Here is a 14869-nt window from a genome sequence, read left to right on the forward strand (position 1 = left end):
GCTGGTCTATATTCAACCAACTCAGTGCACAATGGGATCACAGAAGAAAACAGGCAGGGCCCACTTTCCTCAGCACATGTATGCACACAGAAGCATTGGACAGAGAGTCCGAAGTGTCCTCTCAGAGGTCTGACTTTGTAGTTTTTCTCTATCTGGGAATTTCTTTAGTGGTATGATGCTGAGCCCCACTTGCCACTGTTGCCCCAAGTCCTGTAGTGTTTTACAGTTTTGCTCCAGGAGCAAGTCCCATTTTTTGAGTCATTCATTTTCTATGTTTTGGTCATTGCCGTGATGCCGAGGGATTTAGTTTGAGATCAGTGATCTGTGGCCTCCACTCATGCATCTAGTTTGTCATGTGCATTGTCTCTGTCCAAGTGTTCAATTAATAATTGTCCAGTTAACTAAGAAGCACCAAAGAGAAAGCAAAAAAAAAAACCCAACAGTGATTGTCTTCTCTACCACTAGAAATAATTTTCTGTCTATCTATGATTTCTGATAAGCTGAAAGTTTAAAAAACACAGTCCCACAGTGGGATTAGTCATTTCCCATTTGAACTTCAGCCTTGACTGGGTGAAATAAAGAATTACATTTTATTTTAAAGAGGTATATCACTTGCACTTAACTAGGTTAATTTTAGCCTGATTTACTGACAGATACTTGTCTCAACTGTAGCTTGTGGCAGAGAGAGAACAGGCTGTACTCTACATGGTATAGCAAATAGTTATCTGAGGGAGAAGTGGTTGCTATCTTAGGGGTAGCCTAGAAAAAAACAAGGTTCCTGCCCTCCTGACCCAAAGTTGTTGCTTGGGGTGAGTTGGCTGAAATTTGCTATTAGCTTTCGTTCACTTTATTTAATTTCCCAATTACCTTCCTATGACAATGAGCAACAGGTACCAGAAAGAAAAAGAGTTTTCTTCCTGGCCTAGATGAGTTGAACAGGAATAAGGATGCAGGAAAAAAAAAGTCTAAAACCTCCCTGAAAGCTATATTTTCTGCAACAATTTGCAGCTGTGCAGGAGCCTAACACGGCAGCTGCTCTACATCTGCCCCATGGCAGGTGGGGAAGACGCCTCTACAAATAAGAAGTCAGTGCAAAGAATTATTGCAGTCAACTTAGGACTCTCTCATGACTGTGGAATTGCCTGTGTTTATGGCAGTGCCATCAGGATACCCCTCAGAACAGCATTGTTGCTTTTACTGAAATAAAGTCCTAGAAAATGTCCATAATGATTTCTTGAGAACTCTTCTTTCAACTGCAGCAGGAAGGAGGATTGTTTTCTTTTTTCAGTGTCTGCAGTACACAATACCAGATATTAGGCTGAAAGGGTAGCTGTAAAAGTTTGGCTTCTGTTTGATATGTGCTTTTGTCTGGAATGACCGTTAATAACTTACACAGAGTTAGTGGTTATTTAGCTGAACTGGTCTCTCTGAAACCTTATTGCTGATCATACTGTTCAAACACAGCTGTGATGGCCAGAGGGCCCTTTGCTTCCAAACCAGCATTTATGTTTGCATGCATATCTTTGTTTCTTAAATTGCTACGCCTATTAAAAAGGTATCATTTAAGGGCAGGAAAAGAAGATTTTGCTTTTATCGAATGAGCCCGAAGCTAGGCATTCGGGGACAAGACTTACAGTTGAGCTCCTGCAGTCTCCTTCTGTGGAGAAAAAATTGCAGATTAAATGGTGTGCCTGATCTAATGCAACCACTGCATTCTTCTCACTGGTCCCCAACTGAACTTTTGACTGAATTCTGCAGCAAGCAAGCAAACATGCATCTGTCTCTTACATACATGTATACACTTGTGCACACATGCTTGTTTGTGCGTGCTTTCTCTCTCTCTTGCTATGATAGTAACTTTAAAAAGTGAACAAGCTTATCAGAAGAATTTATTTTAGCCCTGTTACAATGTGTTTTAATCAAGCAGGAATTTAGAGATGAGCCCATGTTTTTTGATTTCTTGACAAAATTCTATGCTGTGTTCAGTTGAATCCATTTTGTAATGGTTTTCTTGATTTATTTTGTTTTAATTTATTTTTGTCTGCTTTAAACCTAAGTTTCCTGTCTTCACAGGCCTATTTTCGAACAGTAGAACTTGTTCAGGAGCCTATTCCTGGCTCAGAAGGTCTGAGTTTTTACTTCAGAATCAATGGCCGACCCATTTTCATGAAGGGCTCAAACTGGATTCCAGCAGATTCTTTCCAGGACAGAGTGACCTATGACACGTAAGCCACGTTTGATGTTCTCTAAGGAGAAAAGATCATGTTTTCCCTTTCCTGATTCTCTATCCTCCTTCTATCAAAGGGTGGCATTGGGGGGTGGAACTCCTCTCAGGGTTGGACACTAATTGTTGTGGGTTGGAGGCCTCACAATTAGGGCTTAATTAACCTCAACAGATTTGAGTGAAGTTCAAGGCATGTAAGTGCAGTAAGTGATGGGTAGGTGGTTGGTCGCTGTCCACAGGTTACTGGTCTTTTAGGTGTTTTAGGGATGATCCTCAAGCTGTTTGGTCCTGTTGCCTGGGACACATTCAGTGGTACTCAGAAAAAGTGCACTTCAGCCATGTCCTAACCCATCTCATGCGGGGACACATAAGTACATAACCAGCCTCTCCCCCTTTTTCCCCCTTTGGTCCAGGCTTCCTAGATTTCAATGCCATAGCATCCCAGAGATGAAGGTGGGATGAGAGCCACGCCACATTTGACTAAGCTTAGCTCTGGGTACTTTGGGAACCAAGGACAACAGGGTGTGCTGCAGTGTGCATTCACATGCAATTTAGAGGCTTCCAGCATGATTAATGAAAATTTAACGGTGTCTGATTCCCTTAAAATGAGATTGAGAGTCTCAGTCTTTCTCCTCCACCACTTACTCCCTCACTTCTCAGTATGCATTGTGAAACTCGGGAAGAGAATATAGATTTCTGAATGTGTTTAAAAGACAATTTGATTTCAAGTGATTGATATTTAAAGCAAGTAACATATAAGGAAAAAAGAGCAACTTGATGAATAAAATATAATATTTCTAAAGCTGGTCCTGCCAATACTTCTGTAAAAGCACTTATGTACATGTGCCACTTCATTTATTTTGTAAGTGTTAACAGGACCAAGTAACTTTTCCTGCACAAAAAATTGCTTTTTGAGAGCTCTGTCCAGACATGCAGGCTTAGAAGGTATCAAAATAGTCTGGTTTCTATCAGAGTTGTAAGTCTTAGATTGCCTGCTAATGATGAATGTTTGGGTGGGTTTTTTTGTTGTCTTTTTTTTTGGTTTTTTTTTTATAGCCTTAGAAACTCTGAAGCGACAGTTTCACAAAACTTGTATAAATCTTTTTGTATTTGACAGATTATGGCTACTCTTGAAGTCTGCAGCAGATGCTAACATGAATGCACTTCGGGTTTGGGGAGGAGGTGTATATGAGCAAGATGAATTTTACAATATTTGCGATGAACTAGGAATAATGGTAAAAAAAATAAACAGAACGCATATTTAAAAACTGACAAAAACTTGTAAATAAAAATCCACTCTAAATGAACAAAATAAGAGAAATAATACCAAAGTTCTAGTTATCTTTCCAAAGGACATGGTAGAGTACCGACCTGAGAAGTCAGATCAACATGATTTATTTATTTATTTATTAAATTCGATTGTTCCTGATTACTTAGGCTGTCTGTTGAAAATGGAAGTGATATTTTGGAGACTTTATGTTAGAACCCTAGCTTGTAATTTCTCTTACAACTAAGGCTAAACGTCTGTTCCTCACCTCCCTTCCCAGCCCATCCTTTATTTCCCCTTCCTTTTCTCCCCACTGTCTTTTTTCCCTCCCTCTCCTTTATGTTTCCCAAAATCAGAGCGACAGGACTGTGGCTTTAACTTCCTGTCTTCTATCTCTTTTCAGATCAAAACTCTCGTCTTTATATACCGTACCTCTCTCCCGGTTCTACATTTCCTACTCTCTTGGGAAACAATGAGAGAAGAAATGAATGGCTGAGGGATTGGTACTAGTGATGTTACTTAATGCAGGAAGAAGTTGTTTACACTGTAATGATGAGCATGTCAGAAGAACTTTTGTGGACTGTAGGCGTCAACAGGGACTTGCAACACTCAGTAAAATAGTTGTGAAACAAGGAGTGCATGGGAGGGGAGTTATTCACAAGATCAAGTATTTTTTTTCCATAGCAGCCAGACTGTGGGACCCTGTGGCTGTGTTTAGGGTTTACCCACGTGAGTATAGCTCTGCTGAGGAATCTCAGTGTTGGGTCTGTGCCCCAGATTGAGAGCAAAGGCCTTGCAATCTGACCTCAATGAGGATTTAAGGCCTGCTGTATTTGCTTTCCGCCACCTCTGAGTTACCAAAACACCAAAGAAGGCAGTCGTGCTTTTCTCTGCTGTGGAAATGGATTTGGTTTCCTTTAAAAGTATTTTCTCCTTTATAGCAGTAGCTGAAAAGGTCAGGGGTTTTTTTGGTTCAAACTTTTTAAACAAAAATATTTCACTTGGCCTGAAGCCAGGCATGGAAGGCCTTATCCAAAGGGCCATTTTGAACAAGCTATAATTGAGTATAAATGTAGCTGTAAAGGGAACACCTGCTGCAAACTCTGATAATTCTAGATGAGTACATTTGATTATATAAGCTTGGAGGCAGTTTTGATGAAATAGTGACTAGAAGAGTGAAGGCCACGGTGCATCTGTTATTAAAATCCCAAGAAGTGTGTTTCGTCTTATTCTACAGAGTAAAAAGCACAGAAACAGAATTGATACCTCGCTGCCTTCTGCTGTGTGTGCTTGAAAAAAATAAAATGTTACATCTATTTTAGTCATCTGAATGAGTGCCCTGATTTTCAGGGCTTCTGAGCACTTACAGTTCTTTCATTTTTGACACTAGGCACCTAAGTAGGCCACTTAGATCTGTGCCTGTACAGTGTTCAATGCAAGATTTAGATCTTATTTAGCAGCCAAAATAGCAAGTAGATGCAAAAAATCAGACCCTTATTCTGGAGGGGGTGGTGCTGGAGGCTTTTAGTTTTGTTTCTTCTGATGGTCTTGCAAAGGCTTAAAAGTGCATTAGAGTCAAACTGTGTTTAAGGAAAAACAGTGATAGCACACTGAGGGAAATAGCAAAAGTTTCTTTCAATAGAGAGTTTTGACTCTACACAGTCACTGAAGGTTTCTGAGTGATTCTTCAGCAATAGCTTTGCTTTTTTTTTGTACAGTGCTAGGACTGTAACAATTATTAATGGTTCCATTGCCTCCCACTGTCCTGTTCCCTATCTCCAGCTTTCTTAGGGAATTTACACTGGAAAGAGTCATGGAAAAGCATGTCCTTGCTGCAAGGAAAATGCAATTGTATGAGGAGCTGCTCTGCTCTCTCCGTTGTTTATGTAGTATGGTGTTAAGAAAAGTATAGTCTCCTACAGACTCCTTTGGGTTAGTGTGCTGCTTTAAGAGATCTTTCTATTAACATTTGACATAGTCTATCAGTGGTCTCTAAGTTACAACAATTTAAACAAAACAAAATAAACAAACAAACAAAAAAAAAGCCAGCAGGGAAACCAAGAAATCTTACTCATATCACTGGGCTTCTTCCTTTCCCTTTTCTGTAATACTTCTCCCTCAAGTTACAAATGGAGTTCATTGTTGAATTGAAAGGCTTGCTGATCTCTAGTGGTATCTACTTTATCTCTCTTTGAAGAGAAAGATCACTGTGTTGTTAAAAGATCTAGTTTGTTTCTGCCCCTCTTACAGGGTAGGATTTGCTCTTTTTAAGATCAGCTCTTTTGGTATGGAAGTCTTTTGTTAACCAGTACACTTGAACATGTTAACTGTGCTTGATACCATGTCAGAAGAATTACTGTCTCTTTTTAAATAAGTAATAGGTATTTGGTGTTACACCTGCAAAGTAATAAATACAAAACAGTTCTGTTCAGCTGGAGATTGCCCCATGTTCACATTTGAGCAGTGCATGTGTTCTAATTATTCCACTGAAACCCCATTTACTGAGCAATATTCCATTCGTCAGTGAAGACTGTCGGGATCTGATTCCGAAGGATAAATATTTTGTAACTCTGATGTTGAGGAAAGCCCCAGTGGAGTATGCACATACTGAACCCTGTGGAGGAAGTGGTTGTTTTGGTGGTACTTTCCAAGAATAACAAATAGAACACTTCAGTTTAATTCTTTTTGAGATAAATAACTTCTGCCTTAGCAAAGGATTGTGCATCCCAATAACCATATATTTCTCAAGTATGTAAAAATTATCTGCTAACAGATTTTCTTTTTGTATTTTCTTTCCTTTTCCCTGTAGATTTGGCAGGATTTTATGTTTGCATGTGCACTATACCCAACTGATCAGAATTATTTAGAATCTGTAAGAGCAGAAGTTTCTCATCAGGTATGTTGTCCGTGTGTTGTTGAAGCTCTATTTCCCAGTCCCTATTTTTGATTGACTGACTGTATAAGTTAGCTTTCTAAAAATTCTTATTTGGAAGTGTTTGTTAGTGTACCTTTATGTAGCAGACACAAAATGTAACCTTGCTAAATCCTCTTTAACTTGCTTGGAGGAGTAGTCAGTCAAGCAGAGGTACAGGCCTTCCTCATGTCCAAACTGCCCCCTTCTAAAGGATGTTTAAGAGCATTCACTGAGAGTAAGAACTAATGATTACAGCACCCATTAGCACAGAATTTGCCCTTCATATGTGGCTGAGTAGATGGGGATGGAGGTATGCGTGTGTATATGGTGGATATATGTCAGCATATTAAAAGTTTGCCCCTCTGTAGACGTATATTACAAAGTTTGAGCTTGGTGGAGAGCTGAGGGAGTAGTAAACAGTATGAATAAAAACAGGAATTGTAGGCTTGGCATACGTAATATGCATGTGGATTTGTAATTCAAGCAGTAATAAAGTGATTATATATTTTTTTACTTTAAGAGAAGTAATTTTGTTTGACTTCTGAAACTGTAACTTGTATTTCAGGTAAGGCGTTTAAAATCCCATCCATCAATTATTCTGTGGAGTGGTAACAATGAAAATGAAGCAGCAATTGCAACCAATTGGTTCTCCATACCTTATGCCGACAGAGAAGTCTATATCAAAGACTACGTGATGCTTTATGTGAAGAATATCCAAGAAATAGTTCTTGCTGTAAGTGATCCCAAGAAACTCTAGGGGCATATGGCTTGGCAAAAGGTTTTAATGTTTGCAGTTTGAACAACCTGGGGTTTCTTTTTTGTTTGTTTGTTTTAAAATCCTTTTGGGAAATGAAAAAACACCGTATTTCTGAGGAAATGCACTTTCCAAGCTCTTTTAAATAAGTCTCTAAACTCAAGGCTTACCCTCAAAGTAAAACAAACCAAAAAATTACTTACCTCTTTAACACCTTGTGATGTGTCTTCCTTTGAAGACCTGAAAATGTAGTGGATCTTGTTTCTTTTTTCCTTCCTATTTTTAATACCTCCAGAAATGCCTTCATTTCCAGTGGACAAAAATTAACTTGCCCGTTAATTAATTAATCTAGATGATTAGATTTCCTTTGTCCTGATTTTGTTGAAGGATACTCTAAGAAGGATTTAACAAATATCAGGCCTTTTAGTAGCAGTTGAAGAAAGTCATGAAGGTGTTATTTCTTCAGGGTGCTCTTCCACTATCTAAGATTTTTGGCTTAAGGAGGTTAAACAAAAGCTATGCTAGGCATTGTCCTCATGCTGTCTAGTCATTATATTATGTCTTTTTGAAAAACAGACTAAAGGTATTTCACAATATATGAATGCAAAATAAAATATTTTGAGATAAGACTTGAACTGTGCACATGCAGACCAGAAGCACCTGGAACCTGTGATGAAGTCTACCCATTTTGTGCAGCTTTTGTATTTTTATTTCTTCTGCTAGAGATATTGCAGTTCTTCATTATTTAATGGAATCTGCTTTTAACTAACTTTTATGTATGTAGAGTGAAATTGATTTAAAAGTCCCAATTGATGTTGCATAACTGTATAGGGATTAACAAACAATGCTCAAACCACAGGTGAGTATTCTTAACTCCCCTGTTGGCTAACAGACAAAATGTTGCAATTTTGTCTGGTCAGAACTTTCCTCTTCAACAAGAGTGTGAGTTTATGTTAACCTAAAATTGCTAGTGGCCTTTTCCTACCCAGTTATCCCTTGTACAGCATTATCTTATTGACTTTAGGGTATGATAATTGTAGTCTTATCTCTGTCCATTTCAGGATGAGATATATTTCATAGTATGCAGTTTATAAACTGAAGTTTCCCTTTGCTAAGAGAGGCACTCAGTGTGTAGGTGACAGCAGTATTATTGCTTGTTATTGGAGGCTACTGGCACTGTCAGAGTAGTTGTACTTTGAGAATTTAGAATACCTTTCTACTGGAGAAGTTGAGATAGAGAAAACAATAAAAATGAGGCCAGGTTTGAAAGAACCTGCTGAAAAGGGTCTCCCTCTTGAGGGCAGTTACGCATTTAAATGGTAATGGTGTCTTATATTCCTGCTTAACATCTTGATTCTAGATTTCTGTATTTCAGTTAGGTTTTGAGTTGTTTGTAAAGGTATGCTGTGGTGTTTCTGTGATTACCTATGTGAGTTGGATGGCCAGGACGTGTAGAGAGGTGAGGTGTTCTGGCTTGATACTGTTTTTTAGTTACAACTCACTTGTGCAGCATTGCTGTCCCGGATGGACCCTCTTTTATTTTAAACCCATAGAATAATTATTTTGACCACCAGAAGGAACCATACAGTGAAATAATTTCAGGTCCTGTGTAATACAAAGCAGCTGAGGAAACCTGTAGCGACTAGCAGTACTAGAATGTGTAACTTAAAAAGACTTCTAAACTTGAGCTAAAGACTTCAGGGAATACAGGATATCCTGTAGTAAATTGTTTCAGTTAATTATTAATTACTCATGTCAAAAAAAAAAAGGGGGGGGGAACAGGACCATTTCTTAAAATGAAGCACATGTCTAAGTGCTTTTCTGTATTGGAGCCAATTGCTCTAACTTGTGACTGGTAACTAACTCGAGACTCTATTTTACTCAAGTAGGGTGCTAAATGAATTATACCTGCAAAAGGATTCCTTCAGTACTTTGTAGGGTACTGCTAAAAGATTTAGTATACTAAATCTACTGAGGCTATAAATAAAGGCAGCTCTGAACAATTTGAAATGTAATCGTTCTTATAGCTTCATCTATCTTAACATGCAGAGCCAGCCAAAATGACAATAATCTGTAATGCTACCATGCAAGCATTAGTAGAATGCCTTGGCTTTGTTAGGACTAAATTTAGGTGACTACTTAATAAGGAAGGGGAAAATCATGGCCTTATTCCTGCAAAAACACTGCAAAAGTAATGATTTTCCATAAAGAAGTCACAGTACTCAAATATTAATGTTCCTCGAGTTTATTTTTCCCAAGGCACACTTTAAATAGCTTTCATTAAGAATTTAGAAGCATATAAAGATAGAAAATCTCTTGATGTGAGGAGAGAATCCCTTAGAACAGCAGAGCAAGCAATATCATGCCCAGCTGTCCTCCAGAAACATTAAGATGCTAATTAAGCAAGTAAAGGTGATGAATGTTGGGACACAAAGGGGAATGTTTTGTAGGTGATGACTCAGAAATTTGGGAAAAGCATGTTCTCCCTGCCCTCCCCCTGCTTTTCAAAATGTGGTCTACATATTCAGATGATAAAAGCCAATCACTTTGTGAGGAGGTTGTTTTTGTTTTGTTTTTTTTAAATCCCAGGAAGATAAAAGTCGTCCTTTTGTTGCATCCAGTCCCACCAATGGCTTGGAGTCAGTTAAAGAAGGTTGGGTCTCCCAGAATCCTTACGATACCCATTATGGTGACACTCACTTTTATGACTACAGCAATGACTGCTGGAACTGGACAGTGTATCCTAAAACTCGCTTTGCTTCAGAATATGGATTTCAATCCTGGCCTTCCTTCAGTACAATTAAAAAGGTAAGGCTAGGTTTCCACACGTTACTGTCGCCTCTGCTCTGATTTAGTGAGGGCAATGAGTCTCTTCCCAACAGACTACAGCACCTGAACTGTAGTTGGGATAATACACTGGTAGGTGTGGTACGGCAGAGGTGGGATAGGGGTATGTGCTGGTGTGGAGGGAGGGGGTGAAACTGGACTGTTTCCCTCCTCAGCGTTCAATATATTTATTTTGATGCTGCAAGAGGAACCAAGTTTAGATGAGAGACTATTATGAGACCATTAATTTTAATATTAATTCTATTTACTATATAGCTTAGTAATGATTGCCTAACATCTGTTTCTTTTTGCTGTGTCTAAGGATATGTATTCATTTAGAAATAGAAGGAACATGACAAATGCCAAATTGTGCTGAATTCTAAAATGTATTGATTTTTATAATTTTTACCAATTTCTTTTACTTAAGTAATTTGTTTATATATTGCACATAGCAGGATTTGGTTTTGTCTCCTGTTAAATTTAGCTATTGTATATTCTATCTTATTTATCCAGTTGAAGCAGAGACATATCACGCTGTTTGTCCGTTTGTTCAGAGAGATGAGTATCATGTTGATACTCATGCATGCAACTAAAAGGAGTTCAGAATGTTCCTTTCAATTTGTTGGGCAAAGTATATTATCTGAGACATAATCAGTACATTCATCCATATTAATAACAATGAAAAATACTCAATCCAGCCTAAAGAGGAACAGATTTAAATAAAAAGATTTTATAGAGGTTGTAATTATAATGAAAGCTTGACAATAATAACTACATGAGATATGCTGCATTGTTGTCCTTAGTTGAAAAAACCTGTTTATGATCATTTGTTTTCAGAGGCAGGTTTTGAAAATGTACACATTATTAGAATTTATAGCCATTCTAACTTCTGTAACTTATGCCTAAACGTGTTTGACTGAAGCACGTTCTTCCATCTTAATCTGGGGTGTTCCTGATTTGCTATGAATGCAAGCAAACCTCTGAGGCCCCTTGGCCAAACTGAACTTTAGGACAAATAAGTTAAATGTCACTGAGCTCTTCTGGGTTCAACAGCAATGTCCGTGTTCATTTATTTGTACAAGGAGTATAAGCAAAGGTTGTTATTGATTCAAAATCCTTGCATGACTGCATGAGGCACTACAGAAATATACTACCAACTCTAAAGGTTTGGATGATGTCAGCAGGCTGTAATGGATATCCTTTCCTGAATATCCTGTCAGTCATTAAATGCATGTTTTGCCTTTTCATTCCAATCTTTTACATTTGTGGTTTTTGAAAGATTTCCTCCACTGAGGACTGGTCCTATACCAGCAATTTTTCTCTCCATCGACAACACCATGAAAATGGCAACGATCAGATGCTCCAACAGATTGGACATCATTTCAAGCTTCCTCAGAGCACAGATCCCGTAAAGAAGTTCAAATATATGATTTACCTCACTCAGGTAACAGCGATGTCTTAGATACAAAGTAGCTGTTAATACTCGGTCCATTAGATACTGCCAGCAGTTAAAACTGGGCCTATCCTGTTAGGTAGTGTTCAGAGTGTTCAGTCATACAGAACGTTTCTGCACTGAAGCATTGGAGAGAGTCTAGTTTAATTTGGAACTAGCTTGTCTCTCGTTTATTGGAGACAGACTCCAATTTTCATTATAGAAGGGCTGGAATACTTCTCAAGAGAATTTCCCAGAAACTGGCTCGATTGGGAGAATGTCTGGTTGTGTGTGTTGCCTTGGTCCCTGTCCCCAGCTGGGCCCACTGATGAAGCTGGCTGGGAATGCAGGGGTGAGCTGGTCTTCCCTGGTACGCCATTATTCTTAGTGCTACACTGTTCCTCCCTGTTCCAGATGACCGCTGTAGGCTCACTGCTTTGTTTTTTGCCACAAGGAATATATGAGCTTTTGAAACAAGATTGTTTCTAGAGAATGCAGTTGTCTATGGATGAAATTATTAGTAGCTTTTATTTTGTTATGTATTCAGATATTGATATTTTAGATCATTTTTTTTTTTCAAATCAGTGGGGTGTATTTTGCTCTTCATCTGTAGTAGTTTACCTCATGCTTGTTTCTTTGTGATTTCTATGTGACTTCTAAATGATGTTAAGGGACTTTTTAATGCTATTAGGCAAGTTTGAAGTGCTGTTACTTTTTGTAGTGTTCCAGGAGTTTCTGAAACACTCTTGATGGGAATGTACGTTCACTAACTCTTAATGTTTGAGAGCTGCTGTCAGCAAGTTTTATATAAAAACAAAACAGCTGGAGAACTTTAGGTACTGATGACAAGAGAACAAGGATTAGGTGATGCTGTGAAATAGAAAACAGGGCTAAAACTTGTGCAAAAAAAACTGAATCAAAAAGCCATGAGAGTTCCTGCAGGGTTAAGTCTGTCAGGGCCTTATTAACAGGTTAAACAACTTAAGAGTACTGAAATAAGGATAGCAAAAAGGATAAGGAGAGTAAACTTGCCTCTCATGGTTAACTAGAAGTGTTATCTTTACCTTTTGAGCTAAAGACTAACTTTTTCCTTTTTTTGAGACTTTCTATTACTATCTCCCTAGCTTAGACATATACTTTGTGAAGAAAGTAGCAGGCTGTTTGGGTTCTATTGAGAACTTGGCCAATGAGAATTTCTGAAAAGTGTTTTTTAAAGACAAAGTGGGGAAGGAGAGGAGAAGTGGGAGTCCAGGTGAAAAAAGGTTGCTCTTTCAATGCATGATTTTGACTGTATACTGGGCATGTGTCTTATATGTTCTGAATATAGGGATGTGGACATCATAGTAACGTATACTGGAGGTAGTGCAGCGTAACGCCATTTTGCAGTTCTTGGGGGTTTTACTTACATTATTTAAAAAAATAAATTTAAATTGATTTTTCTTTCCCTTGTCTTCCATTTGCCTTTCAAAGACTCTGCTGCCCAGTGATCTTCACTGGATGGAAGGCAGGAAGTGGCCCCCCTCAGCGTTTCTCTAAAGATATTGCTTGTAAAGCTGTTGGGAGCTGCTGGGAATAGATCTCATTCAAGCAGAGCCTACTGCACTGCAGGTGTATATCTTGAAGACTCAAGTTTGAAGTTATGTGCCGTTGCTGTGAAGTCTGTGTTATATGTTAATATATACACACATGCTTTGAAAGGAAAGTTAATTACAAAATGCAATACACCAAAAAAAATCTTTTTTTATGTGTTTGTTGACTAAGGTGATGCAGGCTCAGTGTATAAAGACAGAGACTGAATTCTATCGCTTTAGTCAAAGTGAAATAATCAAGGGAGAAGGACACACAATGGGAGCTCTGTACTGGCAACTCAATGACATTTGGCAGGCACCTTCATGGGCTTCCTTGGGTAAGTTTTGTGACAGTCTGGTAAAAAGCACCAACTGTCAGTCTTGTTTTGTTTTGCTCATCTGGAAGTATCAAAATAAGAAGTAGGGCTCTGCTTTCTCTCTTGGACAACTTTGCCAACTTTGAACATGTTTCTGTCCATCCTTTAGAAATGCTTTCCAAAAACGTGTTTTTCAGGTTCATCCTAATAGTCTGTGGAAGTCGAAGAGGGTAAAGAACAAAGCAATTCCTTTCCTATGGAAGTTTTGCTGTTTAAGTTCAGATTTAGCAGCCACCAGCTCTTTCAGCAAGGTTTAGTTTAGAGAAGTTAAAATCGTATGTAACTCCTCATTTCTTAAAAATATTTTTTTTTTCCATTTAAGCACTATTCTAATTTCTCCCAAAGAAAAAATATCATTGAAGCCAGACAAAGTTGCATATTAGAAAGCAGCAACGCTTAAGATTTGAGGGCACAACGCCCTTGTGGGGTAAACTTTCAATTAGCCCTGCTTTTCTTATGTGCAGCTGGATCTTCCAGAAACTCTGTGATATATCATCTAAGATTTCCAGAGAAATTTTGCATTTTTTTGCAAGCTTAATTCTTCTAAAATTAGAAAAATTAGTTCTTTTAAAATTGGAAACTTTTAAGGAATTCCGTTCCTGTCCTGTGTGTATGTACCTAAGCCACCCTGGGTGAGAATGGACAGAGAGGGTGCTAGCGGGATAGGAGGGTAAGAAGAAGCACCCATGTATAATTATACTTTCCATAATCCCAACAAATTTGGGTGATTTTATTCCCCCTGTCCCCCTCCATGGTAAAATGATTGAAACCTCTCCCTTCAGTAGGTGGTAGTGCTCTGTCAAAAAAACCCCTACAAAACTGTGATCCTGCTCTGAGGAGGATGAGATTTAGCCTGTAAAGGCTAGCCATCTAGAGTTATTCTGTAGTCAGCTGGGAGAGAGATGGTTATCTCCAGAGTGTGATTCATTGTGTCCTTAGCTGTCTAATAAGCGGGATGAATTATCTTCTGCATGCTGAATTTGATTGTCATAGAACTTCATGACACCTCTCACCCAGCATAGCTTCTGAGAAGCTCTTTATAGGAGAATATGACTACTTGAGATTTGGTGTCTAACAGTGTCAGGTGAGGTGAATCACTCCTTGTGACTAAATATTCTGCTAGTAAGCTGTTTACACACATGACCTCTCCTTATATATTATATATAATTTTTCCTTTTAGATCACAAAAATGCAGTAATTGGACATATAAAGAGAAAAGTCACTTAGTAAAAAATCGGGGAGGAATGTGTGGTATGAGGGAAATGGCTGCGCTTTGTGTTGCAAACATTTTTTTTTTCCAGAAGTCACTTTGAAATGGAGAAGCTGTTCTATGGCAGCTGTATAGGACTTGGGTAGATTCTCTTTCAATTTAAGTTATTTTTCATAGATTGTGTTTTTGAAAGTATTTCTTTAAGAATTTCATGTGTGAAGAAATATGAGTGAACTAGAAAGAGCTAAGACTTAGTGTGAAGTTCTTGATCTGTCCTTAGAATAAAATGCCATTTGG

General features: G+C 38.3%; 1 protein-coding gene across 1 annotated transcript in view; it reads left to right on the plus strand.

Annotated features, from left to right (window-relative positions):
- MANBA (mannosidase beta) overlaps positions 1-14869 on the plus strand; it is a 50096-nt gene that overhangs the window by 24315 nt on the left and 10912 nt on the right. Inside the window, exons 8-14 of the mRNA XM_074147580.1 lie at positions 2074-2225; positions 3342-3459; positions 6301-6387; positions 6971-7138; positions 9749-9967; positions 11265-11429; positions 13179-13323. Of these exons, the coding sequence (XP_074003681.1) occupies positions 2074-2225; positions 3342-3459; positions 6301-6387; positions 6971-7138; positions 9749-9967; positions 11265-11429; positions 13179-13323 (1054 nt within the window). The remainder of the gene's footprint in view (positions 1-2073; positions 2226-3341; positions 3460-6300; positions 6388-6970; positions 7139-9748; positions 9968-11264; positions 11430-13178; positions 13324-14869) is intronic.

The sequence above is a fragment of the Numenius arquata genome, chromosome 5 (genome assembly GCF_964106895.1).
Source record: "Numenius arquata chromosome 5, bNumArq3.hap1.1, whole genome shotgun sequence".
Taxonomy (NCBI): Eukaryota; Metazoa; Chordata; class Aves; order Charadriiformes; family Scolopacidae; genus Numenius; species Numenius arquata.